The 15621-nt window shown below is 35.4% G+C and overlaps 3 protein-coding genes across 3 annotated transcripts in view; 2 read left to right on the top strand and 1 right to left on the bottom strand.

Annotated features, from left to right (window-relative positions):
• LOC119832640 (peptidyl-tRNA hydrolase ICT1, mitochondrial) lies at positions 1 to 3638 on the top strand. The gene is made up of 5 exons (XM_038356332.1): positions 1 to 249; positions 437 to 538; positions 1201 to 1284; positions 1745 to 1914; positions 2613 to 3638. Exons 1-5 carry the CDS (start codon positions 94 to 96, stop codon positions 2704 to 2706), a joined length of 606 nt encoding a protein of 201 aa, XP_038212260.1. The 5' UTR covers positions 1 to 93; the 3' UTR covers positions 2707 to 3638.
• A 778-nt stretch (positions 3639 to 4416) lies between these two features.
• On the top strand, positions 4417 to 10221 carry LOC119832575 (clusterin-associated protein 1). Its single transcript, XM_038356244.1, has 12 exons — positions 4417 to 4438; positions 4515 to 4711; positions 4987 to 5154; positions 5624 to 5719; positions 6141 to 6358; positions 6642 to 6774; positions 7302 to 7386; positions 8088 to 8179; positions 8310 to 8316; positions 8602 to 8723; positions 9304 to 9382; positions 10033 to 10221. Exons 1-12 carry the CDS (start codon positions 4417 to 4419, stop codon positions 10140 to 10142), a joined length of 1329 nt encoding a protein of 442 aa, XP_038212172.1. The 3' UTR covers positions 10143 to 10221.
• A 246-nt stretch (positions 10222 to 10467) lies between these two features.
• The window catches only part of LOC119832657, a 36146-nt gene continuing 30992 nt past the window's right edge, over positions 10468 to 15621 (bottom strand). Inside the window, exons 5-7 of the mRNA XM_038356361.1 lie at positions 13488 to 13598; positions 13032 to 13201; positions 10468 to 12645 (exon numbers count right to left, since the gene is read on the bottom strand). Of these exons, the coding sequence (XP_038212289.1) occupies positions 12531 to 12645; positions 13032 to 13201; positions 13488 to 13598 (396 nt within the window). The 3' untranslated portion in view covers positions 10468 to 12530. The remainder of the gene's footprint in view (positions 12646 to 13031; positions 13202 to 13487; positions 13599 to 15621) is intronic.

The following is a 15621-nucleotide window of genomic DNA, read 5'->3' as shown; positions in this document are numbered from 1 at the left end:
CTGTCATATCTGCAAAAATTTACAGATTTGAGGTTATAATTTTATTGTGGGGTCTTAAATATTAACTTTAAGAGTTGATAAATACATTTAATAATGGCTTTTATGCCGTTAAGACTTCCGCTGTTGCGGATGATAGCACAGAGGGGCTCATATTCAACCCTGCTGCAAAGATCGATGGCCTATAAGAGTGCAATTTCTTTGGAAACTCTTTATCCTAATAGTTCTTTAAAACTCACAACACCATCCTTTGTAAGTATGTTAAAACATTGAAATTGCGTTTAATAAGTAGTATAAGTAGTAAAATTTGAACAAGTTTAACCATTTGAACGAAAAAGGATCTGCAACTGTGTCGACTTGCAAACACTAATAATTGAACAAATTACGTATATTAGTGTATCAATCTATTTTCTTAAAGCTTTTTTTTTATATTGTACAGACACCAAATGAGAATGAAAAATTTTCTGGTTACATCCCCATGGAAAAATTGGATATAACTTACAGTGCGAGTTCAGGGCCTGGGGGGCAAAATGTTAACAAGGTAAGTTGAATTTTCAATTACTTAAAGTAAGTAAAGTAAAAAATTCATTTATGGGACAAGGCATACACTTATACTTTCTCATAGTATTAAATTGTTTAGTAGTGCTAAATTCAAAAACTATATTAAAATTGTATTAGTTCAGGGAGCCTACTATAGCATTAATGAATATATGGAAAATGACAAACCATGGAATGTTGTTGCGTAAGAACCACAGGTCAGTTCATTGGCATCATTGTTATGTTTATGTTACATATTATGTAGAATTTATATTATTTTAAAAGAGCAACTACAGAGTTTCTTGCCGGCTGTTCTCTGTAGAAACTGCTTTCCAAACCGGTAGTAAATGTAATAACTGTGTAATATGACAATTCAAAGTGATTCTATAAGTCTAGTTAAATGAATAAATGCTTCAGTTTGATATATATAACTTTTTTTGATATTTACATAATGTTCCAAGTTAACTGAAATTAATACTTCTTATAGGTTTTAAAAGTACAAAAAAAGAAAATGAATGATTTTAATGTGTTAACTACTTTATTGATTTTTCTCTGCATTTATACATAAGTCTAATCTAAGTATATTAAGCCAGAACTTGCTTATTTACTTACAAAATGAAATAAAAATAATAAAATTATTTATTCATCTATTATTTTTTATTCCAGGTGCACACAAAAGTAGACCTAAGATTTAAATTAAGTGAGGCCGAGTGGATACCTACTGAAATAAGGGAGAAAATGTTAAAACAGGTTAGTTAAACTTTAACATTACTATATAAAAACTGGGTGATTTAATAGGTATGTGTTTAACTTTAAATCAATATAATGTATATTTTAAGAAGAGGACACTTCAGTATTTCTTTTTCCCAGGCCATTTATATTTTGGGCCTTTTCAAGACCAGCCTTTTTATAGACAGACATGTTCCTAACCTATTTATATTTCCAAGATTTGAACCTGTATCTTTCAATATTGTTTTTTGGGTTGCTTCAAGGCCTTAAACACTCGCACCTCGGTTATGAAAAAATTTTGCTTTAGAATCGTGTTATCAAGTGTTATGTAGAATATCTACCTTAGAAATTGTAGGATTGGAGCATTGAGATGCACTAAAATAGGCTTACAGATTTAGTCAATGATTCTGCTTATTTATTCCTATTCTTTTACAATATTATAAAACAAAATCTTTTAACATCAAAGTGCATCACTTTACAGCACAGCAATAAGCTAACAAAGGAAGGTTACATGATCATCCGTTCGGACACCACTCGCTCGCAGCAGCTGAACCTGGCTGACTGTCTACAGAAGCTCAGGACATTGATACGGAATGCTGCCGTCACTGAGAAGAAAGCCTCACCGGAGACAGAGGAGAGGATTAGGCAACGGTAGGTGTTTCCACATCCTACTACTATTATAAAGGCGAAAGTTTGTAAGTATGGATGTATGGATGTTTGTTACTCTTTCACGTAAAAACTACTGAACCGATTGCAATGAAATTTGGTATGTAGACAGCTGGACAACTGGAATAACACATAGGCAACATTTTATCCCGATATTCCTACGGGATACGGACTTACGCGCAGCGCAGCTAGTGATTTATAAATTACCAGTGTTTTTCATATGCTGCAAAACAAACATTCACAAAGGTAGTGCCTCTGCAAATGCTGCCCACTTTTAAAGGAAAAAGAGACTATTTACGACTGGAAAGAAGGAATGGACTGAGAAGGGTGGCAAAAAGTAAATGGGCCTTCGGCTCCCCCATGCATTGTACAAAACACAGTAGTATGTATGTAGGGTACTGAACTGGTGCAAGCTGGCCCAATTTGTGCTAAAGCATGCCAACTACTGAATTTAACAAAAATTACCATTAATACAGCATTGCTGATAGCCTGACTTCAACATATGTAGAAATTGAGATTTTTCTTCACAGCTAAATAAACAAAACTGCTTACCTATTAGTTTAGTGCCGATCTTTCATCTAATTTTTTTTAGGTTCTGATATATGTTTTTTTTCACTGTATATTAATATATGTAGTTATATGTATATAGAATTATAGGTTATTAATAATTAATAACTTTTCAGGCATTTAAAGGCATCTCGGCTGCGAGTGGCTCTGAAGAGAGAGGAGGCCTACAAGCGCGCCCAGAAGCGGCCGCCCACTGTCGTGGACTTATGATTTTTCCATTAAATTGGGCATGCCTTTTAAATGTTAAATAGCAACATTGCTAGTAGATTGGTGATTTTTGTAGGTTCAAAACGTTTGACAAGTATGTTTAAGATAGAAATAGTACCATTTTGTTTATCATTGTAGCTTATACACAACAAATGGGTTTCATACGAACCAACTAAGAATAGGAACAGAACCTACGTGTCAAATGTCATTTGGAAAATGTGACGTAATTGGAAATCCTTTTTGAATTTTAATATTGGTGTATTTTTAACCGACATTCACAAAAACGAATGAGGTTTTTAATATATCGGTTTTTTTCCCTGAGCTATCAACCAATTAACGTGATTCTTTTTACGTTAAATAGGAAATTCTGAAGTGAAGCTCTTTCCTAGGAATGGTGCCTTGTGGTGATCTCTTTTGGAGAAAATATTTATTACTTATTATCTGACTTATACATCAAATTTATGTATAATTGCGATTGCTTTCTTGAGATTATCAATTTAAAATTAACACCTATGACGTCAGAAGATGGCGCTGTATCGATCCTATCCTGAGTTTGATTGCATTGTATAATATAATATAAAATTTTAAATAGCATTGTATAATAACCAAGTCTTTCTAATAATTTTAAGAAACAGTCTCTAAATAACTTATCTGTCAAACTTGAATGTAGGTAAAAAATGTTGATGCAATGTTGCTATATTTAACAAAGTCTCATTTGATCTGTAAAACGTTGAGGACAAATTATAAATTAGTTAATATTACAGTTACTTAATCTTGTAAAAATTGACCTCATTCAGAGTTATAGATAAATGATGACGGGTGCCCAATTTAATGTGAAAAACGTTAAAATATATATTGATAGTGATGAATAATATGTTGTACTAGATTAAGCTACTTGCAGTAGAAAATAACAAAAAAATAAAATAAATAAAAAAAGTGTTTGTTTTTTTCCAATTATATACAGTTAATTATTAACAACAATTATTATATTTACTAACCCTCATAGGAGGCCTGTGTCCCAGCAGTGAGAACATACATGGGCTGATGATGATGATGATGATGATGATGAATGAATGAAATATTCTTTATTGCACACAAAAACAATTAAATTAACAAAAAAATAGGAAATGTAGTGCAAAGGGCAATGACTATATTTTCTAGAGAAAAAAAAAATTAAAGCCTTTAAAAAACAATCCAAGTCAATGTTTCCCTAGCTAGGTTGTGTAGCACAACATAAATTCATCTTCGGAAGCAACTGCTGCGACATGTTAACCATATATTATTATTTGATGGATTTAACTAAATGCATGTAACTAAGTATATATTTCCCATTGCTCCTGTTTAGGGCCATAAGTAATAGGATAAGTGACTCTTGACTAGTTCCTTAGCAAGCTTCCTTTAGTTGTGCCACTATGTATAAAATATAAAAAAAAATAATTTTTTCAATAGGCACTCGTTCTCTTATAGAACCATAAATTTTCAATCTGAAACGATTAAACGTAGGTTTAAACAACGAGCGATATAATTTTGTATATTTTATACGCCAAGCTTATGCAATTTATTTTTAATCTGGAATAGATTTTATATCTGTTGGATTTATTATGAAAACTCGGTTTCCATAGCAACTTGCAATAACAGGGTATAAGTAAACTTTCTGTACCTTAATGATTATTGAAATATATTATTTGAATAAAATACGAGGCTTGAAGTAAAATGTCTTATCGGGATTTAAGAAGTAAGTTGTATTTGAAGATTCTTCTTTTACAATTCTTACCTATCAATGACTCTCAACATTTAACGAAATAATCCAGATTTTAGCGAAGCGATGCGAGCGCTGGGTTTCCCTAAACCCATATCCCTGGAAAGTTTCCGTACTCCAAATTGGGAGCTGGTGGAAGCCTGTCTCCGTTGGCTGGCGGCCCGGGTGGAACCGGATGCTGTGCTCGCTGGGGGGAAGGATACCGTTGAGCAACGCGTTGCCATGGTGATGCATGCTGTTGAGTTGTTTGTATGTACACTTTGGATTGCAATTGTTAACCTCTACATATCTGTTTTAACTTTTTCCCGTCGAAACTGCTCGGCTGGTTTGGTTTATTATAATTATGTAATAAAAGTTTGAAACAGGAAAATGAAGGCTAGATGATAACCAATTTATAGTAGGATACGAAGGCGCTTCTAGCGGTAATATAATGGATAAACATTTATACTGTAGTATCTACTATTTTGTTAACTTAATCTGTGGTGCTATATTATATGTGCCACTATTTATTTATTTGTATTCAGCATTCCCGCGCAAACCTAAAGCTAAATGGCAAGAAGCTATACGGCGCGGACGGGTGGGCGGTGCGCGAGTTGCTCAAAGTGGCCGCGCTGCTGAGGAGTGCGCTCGAGGCGCCGCCGCCCGACCAGCACGAGCACGCCACTCCAATACTGTATGACGTCAGCAATCGGGTGAGCTGGAGTCTGGAGAAGATAAATCGCTCCATTGCGACATGAAAAAAACAACAAACAAACAAACATGAAACATTATTTCAACGAAAACAATTTCGATTAAATTTGAATTCATACGACGTTCCAATTTTTGATAATTAAAAACTAAATAAAATATCATGAATCTTAACTCAAATAAAATTTTTGGAAATGGTATTTCGTAGAGAGTTAGAGAGATAAATATTAATTTGTTGACCAGCGATTGTGAAAATAAGATCAAATTAAAATTTTCTAATTTATATCGCTGTTTTTGGTTTAACGAATACATTCCAAATTCAATTCTGACACAGATTTCAGTAGATATCTAATATTAATGAATTATAATAATCATGTGAAATATAACGAAAAAAAAAATACAAGTAAAATGTAAGTATTATAGTAAAAATATAGTAAGAAAATCAAAAATAGTTTATTTCTGTGATAATTTTAGATTGGAGAAATAAAACAGGCGCGCACACTGGCCACGGATATTACTGCTCAAGGAGCCTTTCTGTACGATTTATTGGCAAAAGAACCAGAGAATAAGGTATTTGATATTAAATTAAATTTAGAAGAAAAAAGAAATGTAACTTTTTAGCATTACATTTGAGGTCCTTCCAGAAGTCACATATTAATCTATATTAAATTATTTTAAGATTTATTAAATTATTATTACATAAATAATCCGTTACTTATTACGTTAATGATGACGTTATCGCGCGGTCCTAATTAATTTTCATGGTACCTACGTCCAGTGGTTTGGGCTGAGCGTTGATAGATCACTATGTCATTCAGTCAGTCAGTCACCTATGAGTTTTATATATATAGATTCACTGTTATTACAACTTTAATACAGATATGACCAGTCTACGCATTTCTAGATAAATACAGTTGTCGTAGTAGTATAAACTTTCGTATTTTATCTGTAATATTGAGTGCATTACTCCCCCGGAGTGTGTTTCTCTTAGGAGTCCCGCGAGCGCGCGCTGTCCCGGCCGCTCGACCCGGCCGGCACGGAGGCGGCGCTGCGGCGCGCGCTGCGGGCGGTCGGCGAGCGGGTGCGGGCGGCGCGCGAGCAGATCGACAGCGTGGCCGCGAGCGAGGCCGCGCTCGTCGCCAAGCTCGAGCGCCGGCGGGCGGAGCTGCAGCGCGCCGAGAAGAGGCTGCACACCGTGCAGAAGATCAAGTGAGCATGAAAAAGTGTAGGATGATCTGGCTCGTGCTGAAAAGAGATTGCATACTGATACGATGTAGAAGCTTATGTGAGTAGAGTTGCAGAGGTTTTATAGATAGAGCATGATGCCGCACCTACGGCTCTTCGGATTTGATAAAAAGAAAAAACGGAGTGATAGTAAAATGAGCATAGTAGAACGATTCGACATTTTATCATGGCAATAACTAACAACAGCTCTGTGTCTTTTCTATTAGTTTTATAAGCTTGACTTATAGATTAATTATTATCGTTACAGACCGGTTTACCAAGGCGAGCTGACAGCCCTTGAGGCAGAAATTGAAGAACTGTGGGAGCAGTACGTGCTGCGGTACCGCTGTGTGGAGGCGCTCAAGCATCAGCTCAGCTTGTTGGAGACGGCTCAGACTGAGGTCAGAACAGTTTGAAAATTTGGGAGTAACCTGTAATCGGTTAGGATTAAGACTTCCTTGAGGAAGCTTTGCTATTTTAATAGAATTCCATTGTATTATATATACATTAAAATCTATGTCTATTACCTTATGCTATGATATGCCTGCGGCTTCGCACGCGTAAAATTCGGAGCAGTTTAATGGATGTTATTATACATATAAGCCTTTTTCTTGAATCCCCCTACTTATAAAAAGAAATATCAAAAAGTGACTTTCTGTTATTCTATGAAGTCTTTCTGTTATTCTACGTCATAAAAAAATCAATTTTGCAATTTCAAGAAATAACATCCTAGCTGTAACTTGCGGCGTCACTCGGGTAATAAGTAGCCTATATGTCTATACAGAATATAATCTATCCCTATACCAAACATCATACAGATACGGTAAGCCGTATTCGCGTGAAAGTGTAACAAAAATCCACCCACACTTAGAAAATTTTGTGTTTACAATATTAGTGGGATATCATTCACGATATACGAGCGTTGTAGGCGGCGGAGGAGCAGCAGGCGTCCATCATGCAGCTGATACACAAGTACGAGACGGAGGACGTGCTGGGGAAGCTCAGTGACTCAGGTGATTGTAGCAATTCATATATTATTACTAGCAATCCGCCCCGGCTTCGCCCGTGGTACGTACATAGCCTATTATAGCCTTCCTCAATAAATGGGCTATCTAACACTGAAAGAATTTTTCAAATCGGACCAATAGTTCCTGAGATTAGTGCGTTCAAACAAACAAACAAACCAACTCTTCAGCTTTATGATATTAGTATAGCTAGTAAAATTAATTAGCAATTTCGCATAGCGGGCAACTGAGCTGGTGGTTTGCATGATGGTAAGCGATCACCACCGCCGGGAACATTCGCAGAGGTAATGCCTCTGCGCATACGCTGCCCGCTTTTTAAGGGTAAAGGATAGGTAAAGAATTAACGACGGATATGGAGCTATCACACATGCTACTATTTCACGATGGCCTTCTATGGGGGTGTGGTACCGTCCCCGGTGCGAGCTGACCCAATTCGTACATTGTCGTAAATTAACGTTTCTTTTTTCTATAGAGAATTAGTGTTATCCGTCGCTTGGTTGATACTTTAATGTTTTACTCCAAGGTACTAAATTAAACACTTTTGAGGTTTCAATGGCGGGTTAAAAGAACTCTTAATTTTCTTTTTCTCAATATTGCATTTTCGTGTTCTATGCCAATGAATTCTCACGCGTACTCCTTTTAATTGACTATTGACTAGACTAACTGTGATAAGATGAATAACCTTTCAGATGACATGGACTCGAGCGACGAGGACAAAGAGGTGAAGCAGCCGCGACCAGCCACCAGACCCAAAACGAGACTCCGAATTAAAACCGCAGGTGTTTATTATTTCCTTATAGCAGCTCAATGGTCTAATATTGACATGTTTAGCATTGATGATTATACGCTCACCGTCCTACACCATAGAGATGAAAGTCGAATAATTTAGCAATGTTAAAAACGCACGTCAGCGTAAGAGCATTTTAATGTTTTTTCAGTCAGTACTATTAAAGCGTTTCCGGACGGGCTTTTTGAAGGGATATTTGACAAGTACTCTTATCAAATGTACTCTTGCATTGGTCCTTCGAGCCGGATATGTGTTTATTGTTTTTTTATGTTTTTTTTTTTTTTATTGATTGATTTTCTGTAGAAGCACTTTTTAATTGTCATATTCCGGAAGGCAGTTTCTACAGAGAGAGAATAATATCATTTGTTATTTTATAATGTTACATAAATGAATTGAATGTATGATTGCAGGGGCAGGAGGGGCGGAGTCGCGGCGCGCGTTCGTGGCGGGGCGCGACTCGCCGGACGACATCCGCGACGAGGGCGACTCGCGCTCCGACTCGGAGCCCGACCTCTCCGACGAGCAGCTCTACGGTGACGTCACACTCCCACACACTCTCACTCTCACTCTCTCACTCTCACGAAGTCACTCCTTGGCAACGTGAAAGGATGACAAACAAAACAAACACACTTTCGCATCCCTGATTTTCTACGTAATATCCTGTCTGCGTGTCCGTCTCTCTGTCTGTCTGTCTTTTCTTCACGCCTAAACGACGGAACCGGTTTGGATGAAAATTGACATATAGATTGTTTGAAACCCAGGAAAGGATATAGCAAAACCTTAGAACTGTCTTTTTTCCTTTGACCAAGCGATCCAAGCGGCATTTATAATGCTCATCATTAGCCCAGGTCAGTTCAGGCCCAGTTCCGGCCATAATCCACCACAATGGCCAAGTGCGGGCAGATGTCACACTTTTAATGCTCGGACATGTCGGTTACCTCACAATGTTTTCCTCCACCGTTTCGAGCAGTGGTGATGTTATCCACATGCGTATAAAAATCAATGTATCTCCTCTATTAATCGAATTTAAGTCCGAAATCCTCACCCCTGTCACCACTGTTTTTTAGTTTATAATATGGTTAAGGGAAGTAATGTAAGGTACTCCTGTAGTGGGCGAGGGCCGCGCGGCGCGCTGGTCGCGGCGCCCGCGCACGCGCACGCTCGCCGCCGAACAGCATTACGCCGACCTCATCGAAGGTAGGCACTTCTACAAGCGTCCACACACACCCACATGCCACTACACACAGCCACACGTGACCACACGCGTCCACACGCGACCACACGCGTCCACACGCGATCACACACGGCCATTACTATTCAACCGACGTCCTAAACACGCAGGAGGTTCTCAATTCGACTGATATTTTTGACCGAATCAAAAAGAACAGGGTTCTCAATTTGATTCCTTTATTGTGTTTGTCACCTCGTAATTTTTAACTGGTTCAACCGATTTTGATGATTTTTTTAAATTTGGTCTAGTTCTAATAATTTGAAGGCTGAGAAATTATCAGAAAACAAAAAAATATTTTGATCAGGTGGAATTCGAACCCACGTCATTTGCCAAAACGGCGCAACTGTGGAGGTAGGAAGGTGGAATTACTCCATCGAAAAAGAGAGGATCCTCGACCGTAAGCGATAAGTGGTAAAATAATGTTGCCTGAATAGTGAGGCCTTTAGCCCTCTCTAAAGTTCCAAATTAAATATGGACATAATACACAGAAATTAAGATTATTCAAACACATACGCAAAATCAAATTCTTATTTTGAATTATATTAAATATTATATATTTAATTATATTATATATTTATTATTATATATCTGTTCATTATTTTAGGAGTAGATCGAGGGCTCGCAGGAGAGGAAGTGGACTCTTTGGGAAGCTCCTCAGAGAGCGAATTGCGGCTGACCAGCCCCCGGCTTGGCCGGACTTCTGCGCTCAGTGATAATGAGTTTTAACTCGTTTTCACTTTTAACTTTCGCTTCGCTTCGCTTTCGCATTTCATAATAAATGGAATGATGTTTTCTTAATGTGCCATCAAACTATTTAATTATTTTCTTTAACTTTAAAGTAATGCCTTGTTTAGTATTATGTTATCTGTGGTAATGCTCAAATTTAAGATTATTTTTTTTTTATCTTCAACCAATACAAATTAGCTATTTACTATTTTGTACTTAATTAAGTATAGAAATGTCAGATTAATTTTAGTTTCAAATTTAATAAGATTATTAATTGTAATTGAAATCAAACAATGCTGTAGGAAGTTTTAAATTAAAGACAGTATTTTATTAAAACGTTTATTAAATGTACAAGAAATTCATCGCACAAGTTAAACAACGGTGGCGCTAACAATGTCATAGAAAACTATAAAATTATATTATATTTTAAATTATAGTACTTTTATTATAGGCTACAGATTTCATAGAAACGATAAGATATCTTGATCGTGTGCACTATGCTATCTTTAAAGTGATTACAATTTTTATTTACACTATGTTCTAAGGTTAAAGAAAATTTTTCGTAAAATTAGAGAAATTTTGACTAATAAAATATATGAAATACGTGTTTTATTTATACCTAAAGATAGATATGTATACATTATCAATATTAATTGGTAACGAAACTATAAGCTAGATGAGGGTTTTTGAATACTTTAGCCAGCCGATTGAATTTGAAAAGTAACAATAAAATTTATTTATTATTGCGTAGTGATTTATTAATTACCAAAAAATAACGATCGAATCGAATCGATTTTTTCTTCTACTATTGCTTACAATAATTTTTACTAACAAAATATACTATTAATATAATTCTGCAGATAAAATATTAAGTAAAAAATAATATAACGGTAAACTTAGGTAATACAGAATTGAGCAATAAGTTATATTTACAAACCAATTAGATCGCTCGCAATAGATTTGGCGCCAGCAAGGTACTTGGGACTTCATCGCAAATATACACGCCTGTGAACCAAATAAACGGAAGAATACGATAACATTATGTATCAAATACCTATTAAATACTATTTATATGTCGTTAAAGCACTTAGGTGATTAATCGTGCCAGAGTATTCGCTCTAACACTAAATCTAATTTGCCATCCATTTATTTGATTCACGATAGAATACTATACATTCTTAAAAATATTAGAAGTTAGCTATTTTAGAAATTTCTAGTATTTACTTATAATCCCGGTTTACAAGTCTTAGAACAAAAAAATTGTCGCATTACGTATCGTAGTGTACAAAATAGTAAAATCTCCGACTTAACGCTAATTGACTTAAATATAAAAGACTTAAAGTACGATATAACACAGATATTTGACGATACAAAAGTTTACAATTGATTCGTTAGTAAAGTGAATATTAGTAGGGGTTTACGCAGTAACTATTCAGTAATCTGTGGCAGGGCGATTAATTGAAAAACCTTATTTCTTATATTGCTGAGTGTACTATGAAAATAAAAGTAGATAGTAAAAATAAACAAGATGATTATATGTGGAATTTAAAGATCTGTATTAAAATCCAATTAAAATTTTTTGAATTTGTTTTACTATTTCGAAATGTATGATGACAGATATATATTTAAAATTTTTATCCTACAGAATACTCTATGTTTAAACAAGCTAGTGCAAAACACTAGTTTTTTATATTGTTGGGTACAGGTTAGTGGGTAGTTTTTTGTTAGTAAGGTGCTTTGTTAGTTTTAAAATTACTCCGAAAATTATGTACTTCTTAAACCAAATCTCAAAAGCATATTGTGTAAAACTAATAAAATTAATGTATAGGACATACAAACTAAAGAGTATTTAAAATTTCATCGTTACGTACAATTTCAATAAATAACAATTAAAGCGTACACAATAAATCAATGAATAAGTTTACATTAATTCAATAACTCTAATTATCAAAAATCTAATCTTCCGAATATCATATTTTTCTTAAAAATTATTATTTAAGTATGTTTGGTTACAAGATACTGTCATTAAACCTAAACGAAACGTACTATATTTTTGTTTTGTATAAAACTAAATTTTATATTAGATAAAGTTTTATCTAAAAGTCTGCACATCAAAATACTAAAGTAAGTATCTTATGGGTCGCTTGCGGAGTTAACTTAATTAAAATTTGTTTGATTGGGGTCCTATATTTCTCATCTCACATTCAAGAAGAAATCCATAGACCATATTTTGTTTTGAATAATATGGTTTCATTGAGAAGAACAAAAAAAACAAGTTCTGCACTGAGTTCTGCAGCCTCCTGAAAGAATAGGCCCCTAATGCCCGTTTCTAATATCGCTCTAGATCAGAATTTGGCATTTGGGTTCAACTATCAGATTCAGATCAGATTAACGCGTGTCCTGCGAGTTGGTGGAGTCCGTGGCGGTGCTGGCCAGCGAGTCGTGCTGCTCCGCCGCGTGCCGGCTCTCGTCGCAAACCGCTATAAATTGCTCCGCGTAGGCCCTGCAATGAGAGTTATTTTATATATAGACTATTAAGTTTATTACTCTAAACATCCTGCTACTACCATTTGGAATAAAGAATCTAGGTTTTTCAATCTTCCCGACATAATATTACAAATACATTAACTAAATGAAACTGAAATGTAGTACAATTTGATTCAGCTAAAAACAGGTTTACGCAATTTTGTGTGTTAATTCAAACGACTCAAAAATCAAAGTTGAGAAATAACGCTTTTATGTTGATTAGATGCAAGAGTGAAGCAAAATGAAATAAACACTTATTTAAATGCAAACAGGATTCCGAAGTGAAACGTATTTTTTAAATAAAGGTGATTGACTTTCGCATGCTTAGTTGTCGTAAAGTGAATATTCATTTGAAAATAATACCTATCCAGACCCGTATAGGTCCTCTTGAGGTCAGCATCGGAAGGTCGCTCGCGGTCCGCTCGCCGCTTGCGATGGATGCGCTCGAGCGAGCGGGTGAGCGAGTCCCGCTCACGCGCTTGGCGCCGCCGCTCGTGGCGGGCAGCGCGCGGCGATCGACGCCGCCGCATGCGCTGCAAATGTAGTAAAAAAGTTTTTGCATTCTCTTTATATTTTAGTATAATTGAGCTATGTCAATTAATATAATTTTTTGATTTAACTATTACATTACGTACATATTCGTGTAATCCCCTCTTAACACAGGATGTACCTAGCAAGAGGGCCACAGCCTCTCAACAAAATTGTATGTAGGTAACACTGTGACGTAAATATGCATCCTAAATATACTATTAAGGTCATTATGGTAACATAGTTCTAATTACCATTCAAGTATAAATATAACATAGTAATAATAATTACCGTATCGTGAATAGGATAATATATCTGGGCGGGCGGCGCGTAGGGCGCGGGCGGCAGCGGCAGCGTGGCGTAGCGCGGAGGCACCACCACGCCAACCGGCATGCGGCCCAGCTGTAATCACAAAATATTATTCATTATCTGATCACCATGTACATTATCTTATTATTAATATCTTTTTGTTACTAAACATGTTACAATACAATACTTTTAATAAGTATGCTAACCATAAAGAGATTAAACTGATAACATAGAATACTAGTTCGAAAATAATTTCCAGATCAAAAATGTTTGCAACATGTAGAAAGTTATAAAGTATAAGATAAAATCCCGAACTTTCCATATTGTTTAAAAATCAGCAAGCATTTTATTCTCATGTAGGGCGAATAGTTTTGCAATAAGTTATAATATACTAGTCACGTCCGGGCATCGAACCCGCGGCCTTCTGCTGATCAAGCGACCAAGCTGCCAACTCGGCCACGCATTACCATATTGCGTTCACATGTTACCTTTGACTATTTCTAAGTTTTAAAACGCCAATAAATGACATTAAAAAGGTGAATTATATTTAATTGATATAATAATGTCAAACACACTACAAAAAAATAATAAATGCTTTTGGAAACGTAAACATGGCTAGGCTTCTCTTTAGAGTCTAAAATATTTTTTTCAATTTTAACTGACTCATTTAATACTATACCTATATTTATCTGTACCAACCAATCGTAAACTCCTACAATCCTCAACTGTGATTGCGGTATGTCAGTTTGCTAAAGTGACTTCCTATGTAAAAACAAATAGGAAGTTCATATTAATTGTTCTATTACCAGAACACTCATTATTCACACAAAACCTCGATCTTATGCAATTCAGTGTTTCAGTGAATGTTACTTGAATCGTGCAATTAATGCAAAATACGTAGGGATCATAGCGCAATATATCTGAGTGCAGTCAGAGCGCATCACACGTCGACCGCTACGTGCGTTGCGAAACTACTTACATGACGGACTACTTCGGAAAGTTCGCAGATTTCAAAACAACTTTATTATGAACATGCACAGTTGAAATGTTTCGCTACACACCATTTATTCAACATCCAGGAAGACTATAATGAACATCTTCTCCAACTGTGTAACCATTTCACTTAAAAATTATCATAAAACCTTGGTTGCCCCTAATAAATGGTATCCCTTCTGCAGTATTGTATATTCTATCCACATAATATTATATTCATATAAATTTTATCTCCTATTGATTGAACAAATTCTATGTACTCAAGTACATATAATAGTTTGTATGTTAAAAGTTGTGCTGAAATTAAAAAAAAAAGGCAAACAACATAAAATCACACAGATTGCGAAACTTGATCTCGGTTTTCACAACAATTTGAAACTCCAACATCCTTTACTTTCCATACCTTTCAAACACACAACACGTATAATGCATACATCAAAGAGATGAAGAAGATTCGATTAAAGTTGATTTACATTCGTTTCCTCTCAGCAAAGTAATAATTCATTTTCTATCTGGAGTTGAGCGGAGATATTTTAGAAATTCCCTCGCAAGCTACAAGTCTGTCCATCATCAAGTAATAAATATGAATGTATAGTTTCTGTAATTATGAATAGCTTTTGCTTGACTTTTACATACAATTACGGTTATAGAACCGCAATATAATTTAAAATGGCCGATAGATATGATCTTGTGTATTTGTAGTTATGTCAATTACTATTTAGTTATCTGCGGTTATATTTTATTAGGAATTTAATTAATAAGTACAAAATTGTATTGTATATATTATGCATTATATTATCGTTATGGTATTGGTCTAAGATTTTCGTTATATTTCATACAGCATTTCTAAATTGACTAATAAAATAAACTAGATGAAACCCGCGATTCCATTCGAGTTCCAATAGATTTTTGAGTCGTAACATTTGCTAAAATTTTATGAACCGCAATTAAACAATATGTTTACTAGTTTCGTTGTAGCATGTTCCATATTTTGTTTCATAAGGCACCGGATCTTGCTACACAGTCGGCCATACATCAGTCACGTGACATCGGCGCGGCGCGGCGCGCCAACATGCGCTTTTCACTTGTTATGAAAACAATGTACCTATCTTGTATATATATA

This window comes from Zerene cesonia, chromosome 15 (genome assembly GCF_012273895.1).
Source record: "Zerene cesonia ecotype Mississippi chromosome 15, Zerene_cesonia_1.1, whole genome shotgun sequence".
NCBI lineage: Eukaryota > Metazoa > Arthropoda > Insecta > Lepidoptera > Pieridae > Zerene > Zerene cesonia.
The sequence above is the reverse complement of the archived record's forward strand: the minus strand, read 5'-3'. Positions and strand labels throughout refer to the sequence as shown.

Excerpts from the sequence above, each read along its gene's own strand:
- LOC119832640 (XM_038356332.1), top strand. The coding sequence starts at position 94 with ATGGCTTTTATGCCGTTAAGACTTCCGCTGTTGCGGATGATAGCACAG. Across the intron at positions 250-436 it reads AACTCACAACACCATCCTTT|ACACCAAATGAGAATGAAAA; the intron begins GTAAGTATGTTA and ends TATATTGTACAG. Across the intron at positions 539-1,200 it reads GGGGGCAAAATGTTAACAAG|GTGCACACAAAAGTAGACCT; the intron begins GTAAGTTGAATT and ends TTTTTATTCCAG.
- LOC119832575 (XM_038356244.1), top strand. The coding sequence starts at position 4,417 with ATGTCTTATCGGGATTTAAGAA. Across the intron at positions 6,775-7,301 it reads TGGAGACGGCTCAGACTGAG|GCGGCGGAGGAGCAGCAGGC; the intron begins GTCAGAACAGTT and ends CGAGCGTTGTAG. Across the intron at positions 7,387-8,087 it reads GGGGAAGCTCAGTGACTCAG|ATGACATGGACTCGAGCGAC; the intron begins GTGATTGTAGCA and ends ATAACCTTTCAG.